The sequence below is a fragment of the Juglans microcarpa x Juglans regia genome, chromosome 7S (assembly GCF_004785595.1).
Source record: "Juglans microcarpa x Juglans regia isolate MS1-56 chromosome 7S, Jm3101_v1.0, whole genome shotgun sequence".
In the NCBI taxonomy this organism is placed as follows: domain Eukaryota; kingdom Viridiplantae; phylum Streptophyta; class Magnoliopsida; order Fagales; family Juglandaceae; genus Juglans; species Juglans microcarpa x Juglans regia.
The window spans coordinates 19,095,439-19,112,615 of record NC_054607.1 but is presented as its reverse complement, the minus strand read 5'-3'; the positions used below and the strand labels follow the sequence as shown (position 1 = coordinate 19,112,615).

The 17,177-nt window shown below is 39.2% G+C and overlaps 2 protein-coding genes across 3 annotated transcripts in view; one reads left to right on the top strand and one right to left on the bottom strand.

The window, feature by feature from the left end:
* Nucleotides 1–496: 496 nt before the first annotated feature.
* Nucleotides 497–16,170, bottom strand: LOC121241096. Of its 2 annotated transcripts, none has more exons than XM_041138712.1 (6): nt 15,876–16,170; nt 15,507–15,699; nt 14,635–14,721; nt 13,347–13,733; nt 11,417–11,567; nt 497–1,639 (listed from the first exon to the last, which is right to left on the bottom strand). In XM_041138712.1, exons 1-6 carry the CDS (start codon nt 15,944–15,946, stop codon nt 729–731), a joined length of 1,800 nt encoding a protein of 599 aa, XP_040994646.1. In that variant the 5' UTR covers nt 15,947–16,170; the 3' UTR covers nt 497–728. The 2 variants fall into 2 exon arrangements, with proteins under 2 accessions (XP_040994646.1, XP_040994645.1); XM_041138711.1 differs by having other exon boundaries at nt 497–1,687; nt 15,876–16,148.
* LOC121241097 (protein CLT1, chloroplastic-like) overlaps nt 8,335–17,177 on the top strand; it is a 28,040-nt gene continuing 19,197 nt past the window's right edge. Inside the window, exon 1 of the mRNA XM_041138713.1 lies at nt 8,335–8,348. The gene's annotated coding sequence lies outside the window, so the exon portion shown is untranslated. The remainder of the gene's footprint in view (nt 8,349–17,177) is intronic.

Genomic DNA, 17,177 nt, shown 5'->3' with positions numbered 1-17,177 from the left:
TCTGCCTCATGAAAGTACAGGTTAAAGGTCTTTTTAGGGCCTTCACTTGGATTTTAATTAAGAGACATTATCAACAAATAACTACCACGCTACCAGCTTTTGCATGGGGTCTCGTGTCTGCATACGAAGTGAACAATTTCTGTTTTTCTTTGCTATTCTCGGTGAAATTAATAATGCTCTGTTCTCACTTCTGTGTATCTGTATACAAGAAGGTGAATATCATAATATGACATTTTTTTAGAGAAAGTCTATTATGCCATCCCACTTTGACCGCTCTATTTGATTGTTGGTCAATTTTTTTTTTTTTTTACTTGGTAGTTAAGGAAGTGATTTTAAATGTATTGGTGTATATTTTTTATTTTTTAAAAATATTTAAATGTATTAAAAAATGTGAAAAGAAAAAAAGAAAAAAAAATTACTGGATGGTACCCTCAGCGGTAAGAGTGGGGCGGCATAATAGCCCCACTCTTTTTTTTATCATCGAAACAGAGATCCCTTTCCCTGGTAAAACTCAAAATATGTTCATCTTGAACTGTCCAATGCACCAATGGTAATACCATCCCTCAACACGAGGAAAAAAGAAAATTAAAAGTTGCAACAATTACATAGATCATCACCCCATCATTTCACTTCCACAATATTTTTCAACATCCAAATTTACACTTTTTCCAAAACAAAAACAAAAATTTAACCTAGACCCACAAAAGAATTATGTTAATTTGCACAATTTACTTGACCTTCTTCTCCTCTTCAATCTCATTACCACCCACATTTTTTCTTAAAACCACCAGCTTTTCACCGCATCTATCTGCTATAATGCTTGGCAAATCTGCCAGTTTCTCATCCGTGCCCTGATTCTCACAGTTCTCCTTAAGTGAAGATTGAATGTCACCTCTAACTGGTGAAGTCATAAGCTCTTTATCATCGGCGCTTTGTCCAACTTCCGCCTGGTTGTCACTGACAGCTTTGTGATAACTTTCAGCTGTCTTCATGTTCAAAGAACTCCTAGAATTCTCGACATCAGTCATTTGTTTTTCGAACTCTGGTTTCAAATCTGGGGAGGATTCTTTATTCTCTTGAATTTGCTCAGTTTGTGCATTTCTTGAGACACATGCTCCATCTTTGATTTTGATCTCATCTACAGCCTTAACCTCTAGCTTTGGCAAATGTTCAGGGGGCAAAGTAGAGAAACTTTGCTCCGATGACCTATTCAATGATGTGGCAGATAGAGTACGCTGAATTGCTGGGGAGGCAGCTTTTACCGAACCAGGATGTGTGGCTTCGGGGCCAGGACAAACATGAAGTAGATTAGTTTGAGTCTCTGAGAGAGTTGACACACCACCAGGCATGGATGGTTTGGTTGAATAACCACTTGCAGGTTTGATATGGACAGCATTCTTCGTCTGAGTAGCCTTGATAAACGATGCAACATCTGATGGAGAAGCAATGCGAGCACCAGCAGCAACTGCAGTTGCTCTTAAAACAGAATCGGAACCAATGGTAGATGCTGAAGGTTTCTTCGAGGATACTTGAGATTTTTCTGTGGAACCCAATGATCCCATTGGAGATGTTTTTGTAGGAACAGAGCCTTGATGGGACTTGTCTTTGGCTTGTATAATGCTGCCAACCTCAGCAGCTTCTGCAGTTGTAGTTGGAAGCATGGAGTAACTGATCATGTTTGTGCCAGCTATTCCCCCCATTCAAAGAGAGATCGAAACAAATAACCACTAAAAACTAATTGCATTGATAACATTGGAAACCAAAACATCTAAGCAATCAGTTATATAAATTAAAACCACTACCTTAATGTTTTACGAATCATGCATCATTTATAGTGTCTTCACAGGAATTAGCTGGTTGCCTAGACAAAATCATATCCAATTTTACCCAACTACGTTTTTTTTTATTAGTAAAAATATTATATATATATATATATCCAAAGGAGTAACCAAGTACATTGAATGGATACAAGAACACCTTGCCCATAATAGAAAACCCCTAATAACCCAAAAAGCCCGTGAAAAACAATCCAAAATACACCAAGCCTGACCCTAACCCTTGCTTCCTGTAGAACTAAAACTCTACCCAAAAACCCCACCCCACCCCAACCCCTTGTTTCTCGTCTTCACAATGCTCTCCCTTTAGACTTCCCTCTAGTTGAGCTACCACCCTTAGTGTCGTAGTTGATTGCCGAAAAAAGACGTTGTAACTCCCTTTTTTCTTGAAACTTGATTTGGTTTCAAACGCACGGCTTGTCTCGATCGCAATAATTAGTTCTTTAAATTGGTCTTCACATCCTCCATGTGAAATTTTCACGAAGTGCTGAATCTCGTTAACTTTAGGCAGAATCCAATCCGCTATTGGAGGAAGAGAGACCAGGGGAGCCACAAAATCTCCAAACACAGTATCCAATTGCACTCCCGACTCTAGGCATTCCTTTACACGAGGCACCAACGTCAAATCCATATTACCCAACTATGTCCATTGAAGTCACCTATGAATTAGAAAAAAAAAATAGTCATTGAGGGTATCATATTCATAGTGATAGTCACTTATGAATTAGAAAAAGATACAAGAAAATCATGGAGGGTTAAGCCCATGAGCTGCTCCATCGTCATGATCCTCAGAATTTCTATAATATCTTTTCTTTTAGACACACCATATGAGGCAAGTAGGCACCATTTCTACTCTTAGAATCCGTGGCAACCACCTAATCCTTTCCAAGAATCAAAGAGGTCCACTACCCTTCTAAACATGACCCAAGCTAATCCAACCCAGCCAAGGAAAAACACTACAAAGCACCAGCCTTTTCACAATGGAGTAGAAGTATCCACAAGCGCCCCACTCCTGTTACATATACAGCAAGAACCAATCATAGCAAAATTTCTTTTCTTGGATTATCCATGGTGAAAATCTTCCCTAGTGAAACTGTCAAAGCAAAAGACGCAGCTCTTGGGGGAACTTAGTCTGTCAGGTACTCCTCCAAGGAAAGGAAATTGATTGTTATTATATGGAATAAGGATATTAGAAAAAGAGCTGACAGCAAACATCCATTTCTTAGAAAGGGCCCACAGGAGCTTGTCTTCACATCCTTTTCTTCTCCAACTATTGGAATATGATAAATTAAGAATATTGTAAAAGCCTCTATTTCCCAATCATAACCCGCTATGATAAAGCTTGCATTCCATTGACGAAGTTCACTGCATATTTCCTAACCATCTATTGCAAAAGCATTTTTGACACAAGCAACACGGAACACACTGTACACATTGTGCCATAATCTAATCCTGACTACATCTCCTATTTCAAATCTACAATAGTTAGATTTTTTTTTTTTTTTTTTTGGGGGGGGGGGGACCTCTCCAAGGCCCTTCGGACCCATCCCTGGAGAGTAAACTCCAATCTCCTCAGAAGTTTCCCTACATGGAACTGGTTAAATCGCTAGCTTTTCACCAAGAGGTGTGGCCAGTGTTTTAAATTTCGTACCGTACCGGCCGGTACGGCCGAAATTTTTCGTTTCGGCCGTCCGGCCGGTACAGGTACCATACCTGTTCCGTACCGGCCAAAATACCGGCCTGAATTTCGGCCTGTACCGGCCTATATTTCGGCCGGTACCGGTCGATATTTCGGCCTGTGTTTTTTTTTTTTTGTTTTTTCAAACTACAAGCTTATTTTTTAACCCTCAATTCAGACTAGACTATTTATAATTTATATATATATGTATTTATATATAATTTATTTATATATAAACTATTATTTTGGAATATAATTTTTATATATATTTATATATATAATTTATTCATATATCCACTATCCCGAAACGTTATCCCGAAACGCTATCCCGAAACGGTACCGGTACCGAAATATTTCGTTCCAGTGTCTTGACCGGTACGGCGTCCGGTACGGTATTCAAAACATTAGGTGTGGCTCCAAAGGATTGTTTGCACCCATGAGGTGTTGAACCTTGGACCTTGAAGGGAGTGATACCCCAAGACCAAGGCCTTCATCACCAAGGGGTCCCCCAATCTTTTCTTATGTTCTTCCATAATCCCACCTGATATAGTCCTTGGACTCATTAGAAAACCACCCACCAAATGGAATCCATATTTAGATTCTACAACCGATGTTCATGAAGCCTATCTCTCATTCTTATAGTGCCAAAGCCACTCTCACACTCTACAACCGGTGTGGGTTTATAGAAATTTATTCGGAGGGAATGGCAAAGCTTCAAGGATCAAATCCGGTTTGTGGTCGGAGAGGGGTTACGAGTTAGATTTTGGCATGATGTTTGTTGCGGAGATTGCGCTCTTCACAGGTCTTTTCCAGCACTGTATCGTATTGGAGCTAATCGTGAGGCTTCAGTGGCAGATATGCGGGTCTTTTCCCACGGTTCTTACAAGTGGAATGTTCTTTTCAATAGGGACATTTATGATTGGGAGCTGCACATTGTATCAGAATTTTTCAGGTTGCTATACTCCCTGGGGAACAGTACGTCATAGGAGGATAAGATACAGTGGAGGGCCAATGGTAGCAAAAAGTGTACAGTCAGGGAATACTACAAGATCTTGACAGCACAAGACCATGTTTCATTCCCTTGGAAGCGGATCTAGAGGTCTTGTGTGCCCTCTAAGGTAGCTTTATTTGTATGGACTGCTGCTTTTGGGAAGATTTTGGCCACAGACAACTTAAGAAAGCGGGGTCTCATCGTGATGGATTGGTGTTATTTGTGTAAAAAGCATGGAGAATCCGTGGACCACTTACTTTTGCATTGCGAGGTGACAAAGGGGGCTATGGAATGAGATCTTTAGAAGGGTAGATGTTCCTTGGGTGATGCCATTGAGAGTGGTGGATTTATTGGCCTGTTGGAAGGAAATTCAAGGCAGTCCTCAAGTGGCGATGGTGTGGAAGATGATCCTATTGTGTATCATGTAGTGTATATGGTCGGAAAGAAATGAGCAATGCTTTGAAGATAGGGAGTGCACAACGGCGGAGCTTCAGAATTTATTTATGCACACTCTAATGCTTTGGTTTTCAGCCATTGTACTTGATGGAAACAATGTTCATGATTTTTTGTCTTTAGTCTAGAATGTATTTAGGTGTTCTTTTGTATACTTCTTGTGTATATGGACTATGCCTATTTCTTTCATATCAATATAATTTACTTCTTACGTATAAAAAAAAATAAAATCAGATTACATAATTGTGCCCTGCCCAATATAGGAAGTGAAATTTGATTTCTTCACCTATCCCCCCCCCCCCCCCCCCCCCCCCCCCCCCCCCCCCCCCCCCCCCCCCCCCCCAAAAAAAAAAAAAAAAAAAAAAAACCCAAAAAAAGGAAGTCCCACTGCAGTTTCTCTAGCCAAAATTAAAAGGAGGCGAAAGCAAAGACATGAAAATTGAGGGTAGATTAGAGAAAGTGCTCTTGATCAAAGTAATCCTATAACCTTTGGATAAATATATCTTCTTCTAGTTAGCAAGTCAATATTCAATTTTCTCAAATAACTCCTTGGCCTTTGAAAAAGGTAACCGAAGGCAGGCCAAGATACTAGAATGTTTGACAGGCATAAATAAGCAGTACTAGAATATTTGACAAATTGTTTTTTTTTTTTTTTTTTTCTTTTTGATAAGTAAGAAAACTTTATTTAATGAAACTAGGTGAAACCCATGTACACAGGGAAGTATACAAAAGAAGCACCTAATTACATTCCAGAAACTTGAAGAGAAAACAAAAACTCATGAGCATTTCCTCCCTTAAGAACAATAGCCGAGAACCACTGCAGCAAAGAAGACAAACAATTTCCAGATAACCTCAACAGTTCGCTCCTTGTCGTTGAAGCATTGCTCATTCCTTTCTAGCCATAAACACCACATAATACACAAAGGAATCATCCTCCACGCCGCTGCCAACTAAGAGCTTTTGTGCCGCCTATTCCAACATGCTAGTAGATCCACCACTCTCATTGACATAACCCAACTCAACCCAACACTACAAAGAACCCCAACCCATAACTCCCTAGCCACCTCACAATGTAAGAGTAAATGATCAATCGATTCACCATTTTTCTTACACATGAAGCACCACTCCATAACAACCATGCCACGTTTCCTCAAATTGTTAGTCGTCAAAATCTTCACAAGTGCGGCTGTCCAAGTGAAAAAAAAAAAAAAACTTTAGACGGCACAAATGCCCTCTAAATACTTTTCCACAGAAAAGAGAATTGCTGCTGACCAGACACATTATAATAAGATTTAACAGAAATTTTTTTGCTCCCCTTGTGTTTCCACAACATTTGATCCTTCTCATTTCCTCCAATGATCAGAGAATACAAGAAACTGAAAAAATCTGCAACCTCATTAAGTTCCCAATCCTGTACGTTTCTGATGAAAGTAACATTCCAATTCACAGTCCCATTAGCACAACTCAACATCTCTAAAACAGCAGCCTGTTGATTTCCATCCAAGCTGAAAACAACCGAGAAAATAGAATGAAGAGCTCTCTCACCACACCATTTATCAAGCCAAAAACGAATTCTTGCACCCTCTCCAACCTCAAACTTAATATGTTTTACAAAACTGTCCCACCCCTTTCGAATATATTTCCATAAGCACACACCATAAGATTCCCTACCCTCCTTCGAGCACCATCCCTCCCCCCCAATCACCTCCAGACGTTCGATCAATGACCTCTCTCCACAATGAGTCCCCTTCCATTTGATACCTCCATAGCGACTTCCCTAATAGTGCCTTATTAAAATTACTCAAGCTTCGCACCCCCAGGCCTCCATTCACAATCATGCAGCACACCCCATGCCAACTCATAAGGTGGAATTTATTCTCCTCTCCCATGCCACCCCATAAAAATGCTCTAAACAACTTCTCAATCCGGTTAGCCACACCAACCGGTAATGGGAATAAGGAAAGATAATAAGTGGAAAAATTGGAGAGGGTGCTTTTAATGAGGGTTAGTCTTCCCCCTTTTGATAAATATAAACGCTTCCAACCTGACAATCTTTTCTCAACCTTTTCTACAACACCATCCCATATATTCTTTACTTTGAACGACACCCCCCACGGAAGCCCAAGATATTTAATTGGAAGAGAAGCAATTTTGCAACCCAACAAATCCGCTAAATGGTTAATATTCCTCACATCTCCCACCGGTACCTATTTTGATTTGCCCAAATTCACCTTGAGGCCCGAAACAGCTTCAAAGCACAATAAAACAACCCTTAAAGTTTGAATTTGTCCACTGTCAGCATCACAAAAAATGAGAGTATAATCCCTAATAATAAATGAGAGATTGAAATAGTACCATTGCTAATATTACCCACCGAAAAACCTGAGAGAAACCCCCTACAGCAGCCTCCACCATACGACTCAATGCTTCCATCACTAAAACAAAAAGGAAAGGGGATAATGGATCCCTTTGTCTCAAACCCCTCGAACTCTAAAAAAAACCACAAGAGTTGCCATTAACTAATATAGAGAACTGAGCGGTCGAAACACAATGTCCAACCCATCCACACCACCTATCCCCGAAGCCGCATCTTCTTAGCATATAAAAAAGAAAATCCCAGCACACGTGGTCGTATGCCTTTTCCATGTCAAGCTTGCAAAGAACCTCCAGAGTACCTATCCTCATACGGCTGTCCAAACACTCATTAGCAATCAGAACCGAGTCCAAAATTTGACGTCCCTTAATGAAAGCATTTTGAGGTTTAGAAATGATTTTATCTATCATGGTGCTCATATGATTAGCTAACACCTTCAAAATATTTTATAGATCCCACCTATCAAACTAATAGGACAGAAATCCTTCAACTCATGGGCACCGGCTATCTTAGGGATGAGTGCAATAAATGTAGCATGTAGGGACTTCTCAAACTTCGGACAAGAATGAAAATCTTGGAATACCTGCATAACTTCTACTTTCACTATATCCCAACATTCTTGGAAAAAAAGCCACGGAGAAGCCATCCAGGCCCGGAGCTTTATCTTTACACATTCCACTCACCACCTGATACATCTCATTTTCTTCAAAAGGCCTCTCCAACCAGCTGACTGCACATAAATCCAGCTGGTCAAAATTCAGACCATCCAACTTAGGACGCCACTCCTCTGTCTCGGTTAGAAGATCTTCATAATACTGCACAATGTGATCTTGAATCTCATCAGGGGAGTGAAGCACATTGGTACCGAAATGAAGTGCCTGAATAGCGTTATTGCGCCTGTGTGAATTAGCCATCTTGTGAAAAAACTTAGTGCAACTATCCCCCTCTTTCAACCAAAACACCCTTGATTTTTGCCTCCAAGAAATTTCTTCAATCAACAAAACCTTCTTAATTTCAGTCACCACCTCATTCTTCCTTGATAATGACTCCTTTTTTTCCTCCCCCTCCTCCAAAGCATGCAACTCATCCTAAAGCAGATTTTTCTGCACTTCATCAGTATGCCTAAAGACTTCATTATTGCACTTCTTTAAGTCAAACTTTAGAGCTTTGAGTTTACCTGCCAAAATAAAACTAGGAGTTCCAGAAAAAGAGTAAGAGGCCCACCAATTCCTAACCTTCTCCGCAAATCCATCAATTGCAAGCCACATATTCTCAAATTTAAAATAATGCCTACCCCCAAGTAAGCCACCACAATCAAGCAAAATGGGATAATGATCATAACAAACATGGGGCAACCTCTTTTAACATAAATCCATATAATGAGTCTCCCAGGAAGGAGAGACTAGAAATCTATCCAACCATGACCCCCTTCTACTGTTAGACCAAGTATAAACCCCATACCAATGGAAGATCCACAAGATTCAAATAAAAAATCAGCTCCAAAAACTCTTCCATAGCCACAGATAAAGTAGATGCACCCGCCCTCTCACTAGGAAACCGAACAATAATAAAATCCCCACACAAACACCAAGGCAAATCCCACAACTAAAACAAATCCGCCAACTCCTCCCACAAAAACCTTCTCTCCCTATCCACATTAGGCCCATACACACCCGCAAAAGCCCATTGCCACCCATCCTTAATATTTTTAAACGAACCAGCCACAGAATAATTCTCAATGCATTCCTCTACTAACTCCACCACCCTTTTATCCCACATCAAAAACACACCTCCTGAAGCATCCAAAGAAGCAAGATAACTCCAACCCACAAAAGAACAGCCCCACAAACTACGAATGGTGCTTCTATCAATAAAACTCAATTTGGTTTCTTGAAGACATACAATATCAATTTTCTAGCTATGGAGGAGAGATCAAATATGGAGACGCTTGTTGACATCATTAATCCCCCTTACATTCCAAAAGAGGATTTTAGGCTTCATTTGACAACCAAGATCCCCTCCCTTCCAACTTGCCCCTCCCCACACTTCCCTCCTTATTATTGTAATTAATGGAGCATTTTAAACGTTTCAACTCCCTGTCATTTTTTCTACAGACTTTAAAGCCGTAGATCTTCCTGCTTCAACAGCAACAAGAAGAGCCTTAAACTGCTCCTCAAACCCTTCACAAGATATCCCCATACATGCCTGTAAATTTTCAACCTTTTTAAAACCCAATCTGAGGTATTTTTGGTTGGAGCATGAGACAGAACGGTACATAATAGGAGTCGGGCTACCCACATCCTCATCAAAGATTTCCCCCTCATATAATTCCAACTGTAAATTGGGCTCAACCACATCCCCCCCCAAAAGAAAACACCTGCTGTAAATCTCCAGAAAACACCGAAATAGAGCAATTGTTCATCTCGGGATGCAGAAAATCAACTGGATGAAGACGTTTTAATAACAGAGGAACTAGGTCCACAAATGCACTTCATTAACCAAAAGAGCCAAAAACATGAACGGATTAAAAGCTACTTCACTCACCACTAACATTTCGGCATCGCAATCCACTATTTCGCACTCTTCCACCTTCGGCGACAGCAATGTTATCGACGCATCACCAGGTGAGCCGCCGATGACCAGCGAAAGTTTCTATGCAACCTTCGATACCGTCGGAACAAGTAGTGGCACCATCGTGCTAGACTCACTCAAGCCTCCCGATACACTGAAACACCCGAAACGTTCAGCTCGAGGCTTAGCCTTCCACACCCGTTTTGGGCTTTTCACCAAGCTCGGCCCACTCACCATATTTTTGCCCTTCAGACTTACCTCCCTTGGTTCAGAATTACTTAGCCCTTTAGAAAGGCCCTGGCCCAAGGTTCCCATATAATTCCCTCTGCCGAGTCCATCCCCTTGACGCAAGCCCATCCCCAACCCCTTATCCTCCTCAACACACTGTATCATCCCTTGAATATTTCTTTGCAACTCATATATTTGAGTTTGCATCTATGACAGGGCTCGAAGCATGTTTTCCTTATTATTTTTATAGGTAATCAAAAATATTATATTCATAGAAAAAAGGCAAAGCACACGTACACATGAAGTATATATGAAGATCGCCTAGCTAGAGGTTACAATAGAAAGAAGATCATGGACACTGAGTCCGTTACAAACTATGGCCCCCATCCATACGAACAATGACCTAAAAAAGGAAAGTTTTAGCTCATCCACTGTTCTCTCTTGATCTTCGAAACTCTAGCATTTCTCTCCCTCCAAATACACCAACACATGCGCATGTTTTCCTTATTAAGGCCAACAGCTCCCTTGCCACCATCCCCACAACTTTGAGCCCCTGCAGAGACGGCAACACCACGTCGCAAGTCAGAGCTAGCACCCAGCCTAGCAGGTCCTCGAGCACAGTCCAATAACCTTGGTTTCTGCAGAGCCTTCATGTACGACCGAGCAGAAGGTTGATATGGAGCTATCGTCGTCGCTGGTGGTGCCGACCCAACAAAACAACCTTCTCTGCCAGCCTCCCTCAAAACCTCCACTAGTTTTCTCCATCCCCTACCATCTCTGTCTTCAGGAATGAATATACAGTTTCGGCGACCACCCTGTTTGTATTCCACCAAAGCCATGAACACACCTTGGGAGTTCGAGAACCTTTGTGCTATGAAGCCCCTGTCTCCTTCCCAATGGGTTGTATAAAACTCCCTTCTCCCCACCTCTAGGCAATGCTCCAACGCTTTGGTGAACCAGCGTGCCGCAGCTAACTCCAAGCGAAGATTTTTCACAAACTTCCACCCTCTTTCAGTAATGTGCACCCAACGTCCATCTCTTACTACCTCAAATGCCTTAAGTTCGATAATAACAACATTCAAAATACCCACTTTCCCTCCCATACGCGCAAGAAACACAATCAAACGCCCATGAACATCATCGCAAGCCAACTTACGAAAAAAAGAAAAAAGTGTAAGGAGACAAAATACAAATAGGAGACAATTCTCTCTTTTCTTTTTAGTTGACAAATTGTTTGTCAACAACTTCAATAAAATGAAAATAGAATAAAATGAAAGAAGGATTACCAGGGCGAGCTGCTGTAAAATTTTTAACTGGCATATCGAGGGCTAGTGACATTGCATGATGAGCTGCACGACGTGCCTCAGAAAGTTGTGAGCTAGTGGAGTTGATTCCAACATTCAAGTTGCCACGTCGCTTCCTAATAATGGCCCACCTCTGCATATGTTGGAAAATCCATAACAACCAGCAAAATAGATAGAAGAGAAAAAAGTAAAGAAAGACAGAAAAGCTCTAAGAGAGGACGGAGGTGAGTTTCACTGGCATGACCTATATTCTACAAAAATACCCTGATTATTAGTAGAATAAAGGTAGGGTGTAACTTTAACTGTGAAACCATCATCAAGACGTGAACCTTTTTTTATATAAGTCGCATACAGAATTTTGAAGCGGCACAATGTTACAGTTTTTGTGTACTCAATTCCTCTCCAGCAATTTTGTTGCTAATGGTTATCAGTTACAAAAGATAAACTTTAACACATATCCACAAATTATTAGGTTAGTGCCTGGCCATCACTTGGGAATTTAGTGGCTACATTGTGAATTAAAAGGCAGAGTACACTGAGTCTCTTAAATGGGGTGATTGAAAAAATATAAAGTCGTCACCAAAATAAATGGCTGGTGATATTAAATTCTAGGATTGCATAAACTGCCACAAGCTTGAATATAAGAGATCAGTGTGTATATGAATCGATTCGAAGTATGAGGACGGGTTTATAGTCACAATGGGGAAATTCGACTTTTGTAATCCTTCTAGAAGTAATTTAGGGGAAATTACACTTTGCAACCCCAAACTACCATTGGTTTTGTAATACACATCTCAACTATCAAAAGTGGCAATTGACGCCTTAAACTACTCAATTTTAGCAATCTGCACCATCATTTTTTTTTTTTTTATGTCAGGGAACCTCTTCAAGGCAGGGCCCTTCGGACCCACCCCTGTAGAGTAAACCCCGGTCCCGTACACCGCACCCTCGGAAGTTTCCCTACGCGGAGATTTTACCACATTATCAAATTTTATTTTAAGTCTGTACCACATTATCATTTTTACCACGATCTTAACAATTAGATTTTAAACGAAAGTAAATTGGCAAAATCCGGTAGTTTAGAGTGCCAATTACAAGCTTTGGTAGTTTAGGGTACAAATTTAAAAAGCAGTTGTGGTTTGGAGGTGCAAAATGTATTTTCCCCTAATTTTCCCTAAAGGGACTATGGACGCTACCTGAATTCAAGGACCATTTGATACAATTTACTTCAGTTTTTCCCAATCTGTGGAACATATTGAGAGGTTAAAGGTGGATGATAGTAGAACATCCATATCCTCACCAGATAGCAATTCATACAAATTGTTTTTGAAAATTTAGAACTGAGTCAAGGCTTGGCATCATCAAATGTGGAATGTTATGATGCGGAAATTAGAACTACAGATGTGTCTTATTTTGCAAAAAATAAAAATAAAACTTTTCAGAAATGCTGACAAAGTTCTCTATTAAACGTGTCATATGGCCCAAAATTGTCAAATCAGGAAATTCCCAGAATATGATATTCATAGAAAGGCAAGAACTGCCGTCTATGCATCAAGCTGTGGTAGAGTACTTCATAGTCTGTCCAAAAGATGTCACATTTCAAGAATTTCCATAGAAATTGACCAGCTATTATCCACCCCAAAGGCAAAAGTGGTTAGCTAGTTAAACAATATGGAAAATGAAAAAGTGGTCAATCACATATGGGATTAGGTAACTCCAAAGATCATTCTTTTATGATAGGTGTGTACAATGGATGGCTCAACCTAGAAATTCATATTGAGAATTAATCAAATCTATTACTAATGAACATGGACGGGTGCATGTGTATATAATAGAATGTTTTGTGGATGGACAAAAGGCATTGAGGTTGAAAAGCCCTATAAAATTAAAAGTGTTGGCTTAGGAAAACAACCTGAGAGAGTTGTGAAGCAGTCCTATCAACCATAAAGTCTGCCCGTACAATATTTGCCCAATTTCCTTCACCGAATTTCTGCACAGCAGAAATAAGTTCCATATCCTCTGTCTCTGACCATGGTTTTCTTTTCCTTCGAGGAGGTAAGGTTCCATTGGCTGGCCCATTCGCATCCAATCCTTCAGCAGGTGTAGCGGCAGATAGTGGCTGTTTCTGAACAGAGAAGGGAATAGTAATGTTCATCCCTTGCATTGAGCAAGTGGCTTCCGGATTTTCTGAAGGAGCTCTAGATGATGAGCCACTAGGTATATTTATAGTCAATGGAGCCTCAACTAATGAGCTGTTTGGGAGGCTAGAATCGCTTGGTAAAGCAGAAGCAATCAGCACCTGAACAAAGCAACCATTCCCATAAAATAAGCAGGAGGTGAAATCTATGAACTAGCAAGACCAACAAAGGTGAAATCTATGAACTAGCAAGACCAACAAAGGTGAAATCTATGAACTGGCAAGACCAAAAAATAATTCAAACAATATGTTTGTTCAGATATTGAATCCCCTTTGGATGTGTAAGACATGGCATCCAGCCACAAGTAGTTGACAGAAATTTTATGTTCTGCCTTCTTGGCATACTCCAGAAACTTAACAAAGATGGAATGAAGCTACAAAGCAATTCAGCTAGGATAATTATACTAAATAAACTGCCAACAATCAATTTGTCACGGAAATAGAAACAGACTACTTTTGTCTAAAGCCTCAGCTGCAGTCCCACTCATTAAGAGCAGAATGATATGAAGGCATTCTACAATGAACTAGTGAATTATACAGCATCAACGTAGATGGTGGGAATTTAAGAATGGGTTTTGTCAGGAGGAGGGTTCCTGGAATGAACATTTTGGACCTTTTCTGCAGTATATGTGCCGATCTGAATCAGCAAGTCACAGGCAGTTATTCATAGTTGAGCAAGTAAGTATAGTTTGGGTAGCCCCTATGTTTCAATCATTAATCTTCTAATGTGACTCTAAACATTCATATGTTTTCATCAGATTATAGGATGCTGAGTACTTGAAAAAACCTACGCTCTTAGATCAGATAGTAGAATTTTGAGTCAAAAAGCAAAATTCCAAACAAATAACATCCAAAAGCTATTTGGCCAACCAAGTTAGCAAAAAATAGAAATTGTCAATTCATCAAGCAGAACCCACTCCATCAGAAAGGGATTCCATTGTAGTGAATGCAAAATGAAGAATCCTAAAGCAAATCGCCATAGCATGCAAAACATTGAACATACCTTCACACATGCTGCAGCCTCTGTTAAAGCGTCAGTGCTAACAATGGGAACAGCTTCCACTTCACATTCTAAATCGCTATCATCATCCTGCAATCCAAATTTAAGGTCAGTGCACTATAATGTGAAAAATATGTGTGTGTGTGTGTGTGTGTGTGTGTGTGTGTGTGTATTTTAAGTACTTCGAGCCAAATTACAAAGCTATAGCTTCCAAGATAGTGTGGGGAAAGTTCTATGATAATCACACATCTACAAAACATTCCATTATTTCAAGATGGGACTGTACATGATTACCACTCAAAGATATGGATATGCAAAAGGATAATAAAATCCAAAGTCAGGTAAGCATCCCAAACTGGTTATATTTTTAATGAATTCATGATTAATAACCCCCCCCCCCCCATATGATTTCACAAATTCAGGACATGATAGTTTTTGTTAACACCTCCCCATATGATTTCACATCTTATATTCTTGTATGCCCAAAAGGTCCCATAGACATTAATTCATATACTCAAAAGGTGTCGCATTTAATACCCACACAAACATGAAGCTCTTTCAGGATTTCCCCCATCATTAAAATACATATTATATTAATGCCCATTCCAGATGCAAACACATGCCAATACGGATAGTGGGCAATGCTGCAATGACAATTTAGCATCATCAATATTAACTAATTACTATCACGAATTCCATACCACCACATAAACTCTCTTATTCATATCCTCATAAATTCCATTTAGTCATAACAAACTGTTGCGCAGACTAATTTAATTTAAATAACATAAATAAATATCAAGCTTCAGTATTCAAATATAATTGCAGATGTGTAGTAATTGGAGAATCCGAAACTGAAGAAGCCGCAAACTAACCAGAGGCTGAGCCCCATCTTCGAATTTATCGAGCAAAGTGTGGCGATAAGCTAAATGGCGCCATAACATCTGATACTCTCGAGCATCAGAAATCCCAGTTGAAGTATTCTTGGCCAACGCCTCCCAATCGATATTCACGTCCGGACAACGCGCCACTTCCCAAAGCAACGCCAGCACCGTTGTCGCCGTATACCTGCGCAACATCAATGTAACATCCAACAACCACCATAAGAAATCCCAATTTAAAAATTTCGAATAAAATAAAAAAAACAGAAAACAACAACTACATAGGTAAGTCCAACAAAAAAAAAAAAATTCACTGAAAGCAATAGATTCTAAACAAAAAGAAAAAGAAAAAGAAGATCAGACCTTTGTAAGAGAGTGGAGAGATCGTCCTCACTGATGGAGACCTTCCTGCGCTTCACGATTTTATCAACCATTCTTGTTTTTGCTATCAGGGGTAAAAATCATCGCATGCGTCTATTGAATTGAAAAGAAAAAAAGCCCCAAAACCCTAGACCCTCTAGAGGGGTTTATGAGACACAGAGGATAAGGAGTACGAATAGTACGGAGGGAGTCACCGTTGATGAGTTCGGAAGAAGACGCACTCCACTCCTCGGCAAAAATAGATTCTTTATAGAAATCATTCGTTCTAATAATAATCTTTTTCTTTTTACAATCTTTTAATTTAAAAATTTATAAATAATTAATATCTCAAATGAATATAAATTTATATTTAAACAAAAATGTAGAAAATTATAGGCAACTAAAAATTTACAAATTTGCCTACACTCATTTTCAACGTGTTTTCTTGAATAAATATAGATAAAAATTACTATTCGGAGTAACCATTTTGCACACATAATATGGTATCATCTAAACTACACATCTCTCAAATCTAAAATAAAAAAGTAGAGAACTAAAAATAGTAATGTAGTGAGTGCAAAGTGTGCACTGCTATAATAGCTTCTCTCTAATATTACTCTTTTTTCTTATACTAACTACAAATTACCTACTTCCATTCTTGACGAAAGCGATCGCCATATTATAATGGTATTCATTTAGCCATATGCTAGCGAAACGACTTAAATTTAGGTATTGTTTGCATTCAAAACTCATCTCAATTTATCTCATCTTATCATTACAATTTTTTTAAATTTCTATACAAAATATAATAGACAAATCAATTTTTTCTAATTTCAAAATAATTTTTTTCAAATTTTCACACAAATATAATAAATAATTGAACTTTTATTCTACTATTCACAAACCATATCAATTCATCTCAACTCATCTCTAAATCCAAATCGCTCTATTGTCATCTAAAGTTGGTATGCAACGGAATAACAGTTATGGAGTTATCCAAACTCTAATCTACAATAATTTAATATGGTTTGGATCGTGGTACGGCCACCAAAGGTATAGCACGAGAGAAGTTAACAACAAGGTCAAATGACATTTAAAGAAAAAATCATATATATATTTTTACTCTTTAAAATTTTTTTAAAAATAAAAATTCACAACTTCATTAAAAATATTTCTTTAATCATTAAGTAAAAAATAATCAGTAGACTAAGCATTTTCCATATGGTTCAACATATTTGGCGTCCAATAACAAAGTCATCTTAAAAAGTCATATTTGTTTTTGTCAATCGCATGGACAAATTTTAG

Coding starts and splice junctions, on each gene's coding strand:
- LOC121241096 (XM_041138711.1), bottom strand. CDS start 15,946: ATGGTTGATAAAATCGTGAAGCGCAGGAAGGTCTCCATCAGTGAGGAC. Junction 13,734..14,634: donor AGGCTGCAGCATGTGTGAAG/GTATGTTCAATG, acceptor TGCTTTGTTCAG/GTGCTGATTGCTTCTGCTTT. Junction 1,688..11,416: donor TTTTACAGCAGCTCGCCCTG/GTAATCCTTCTT, acceptor TGGGGGGAATAG/CTGGCACAAACATGATCAGT.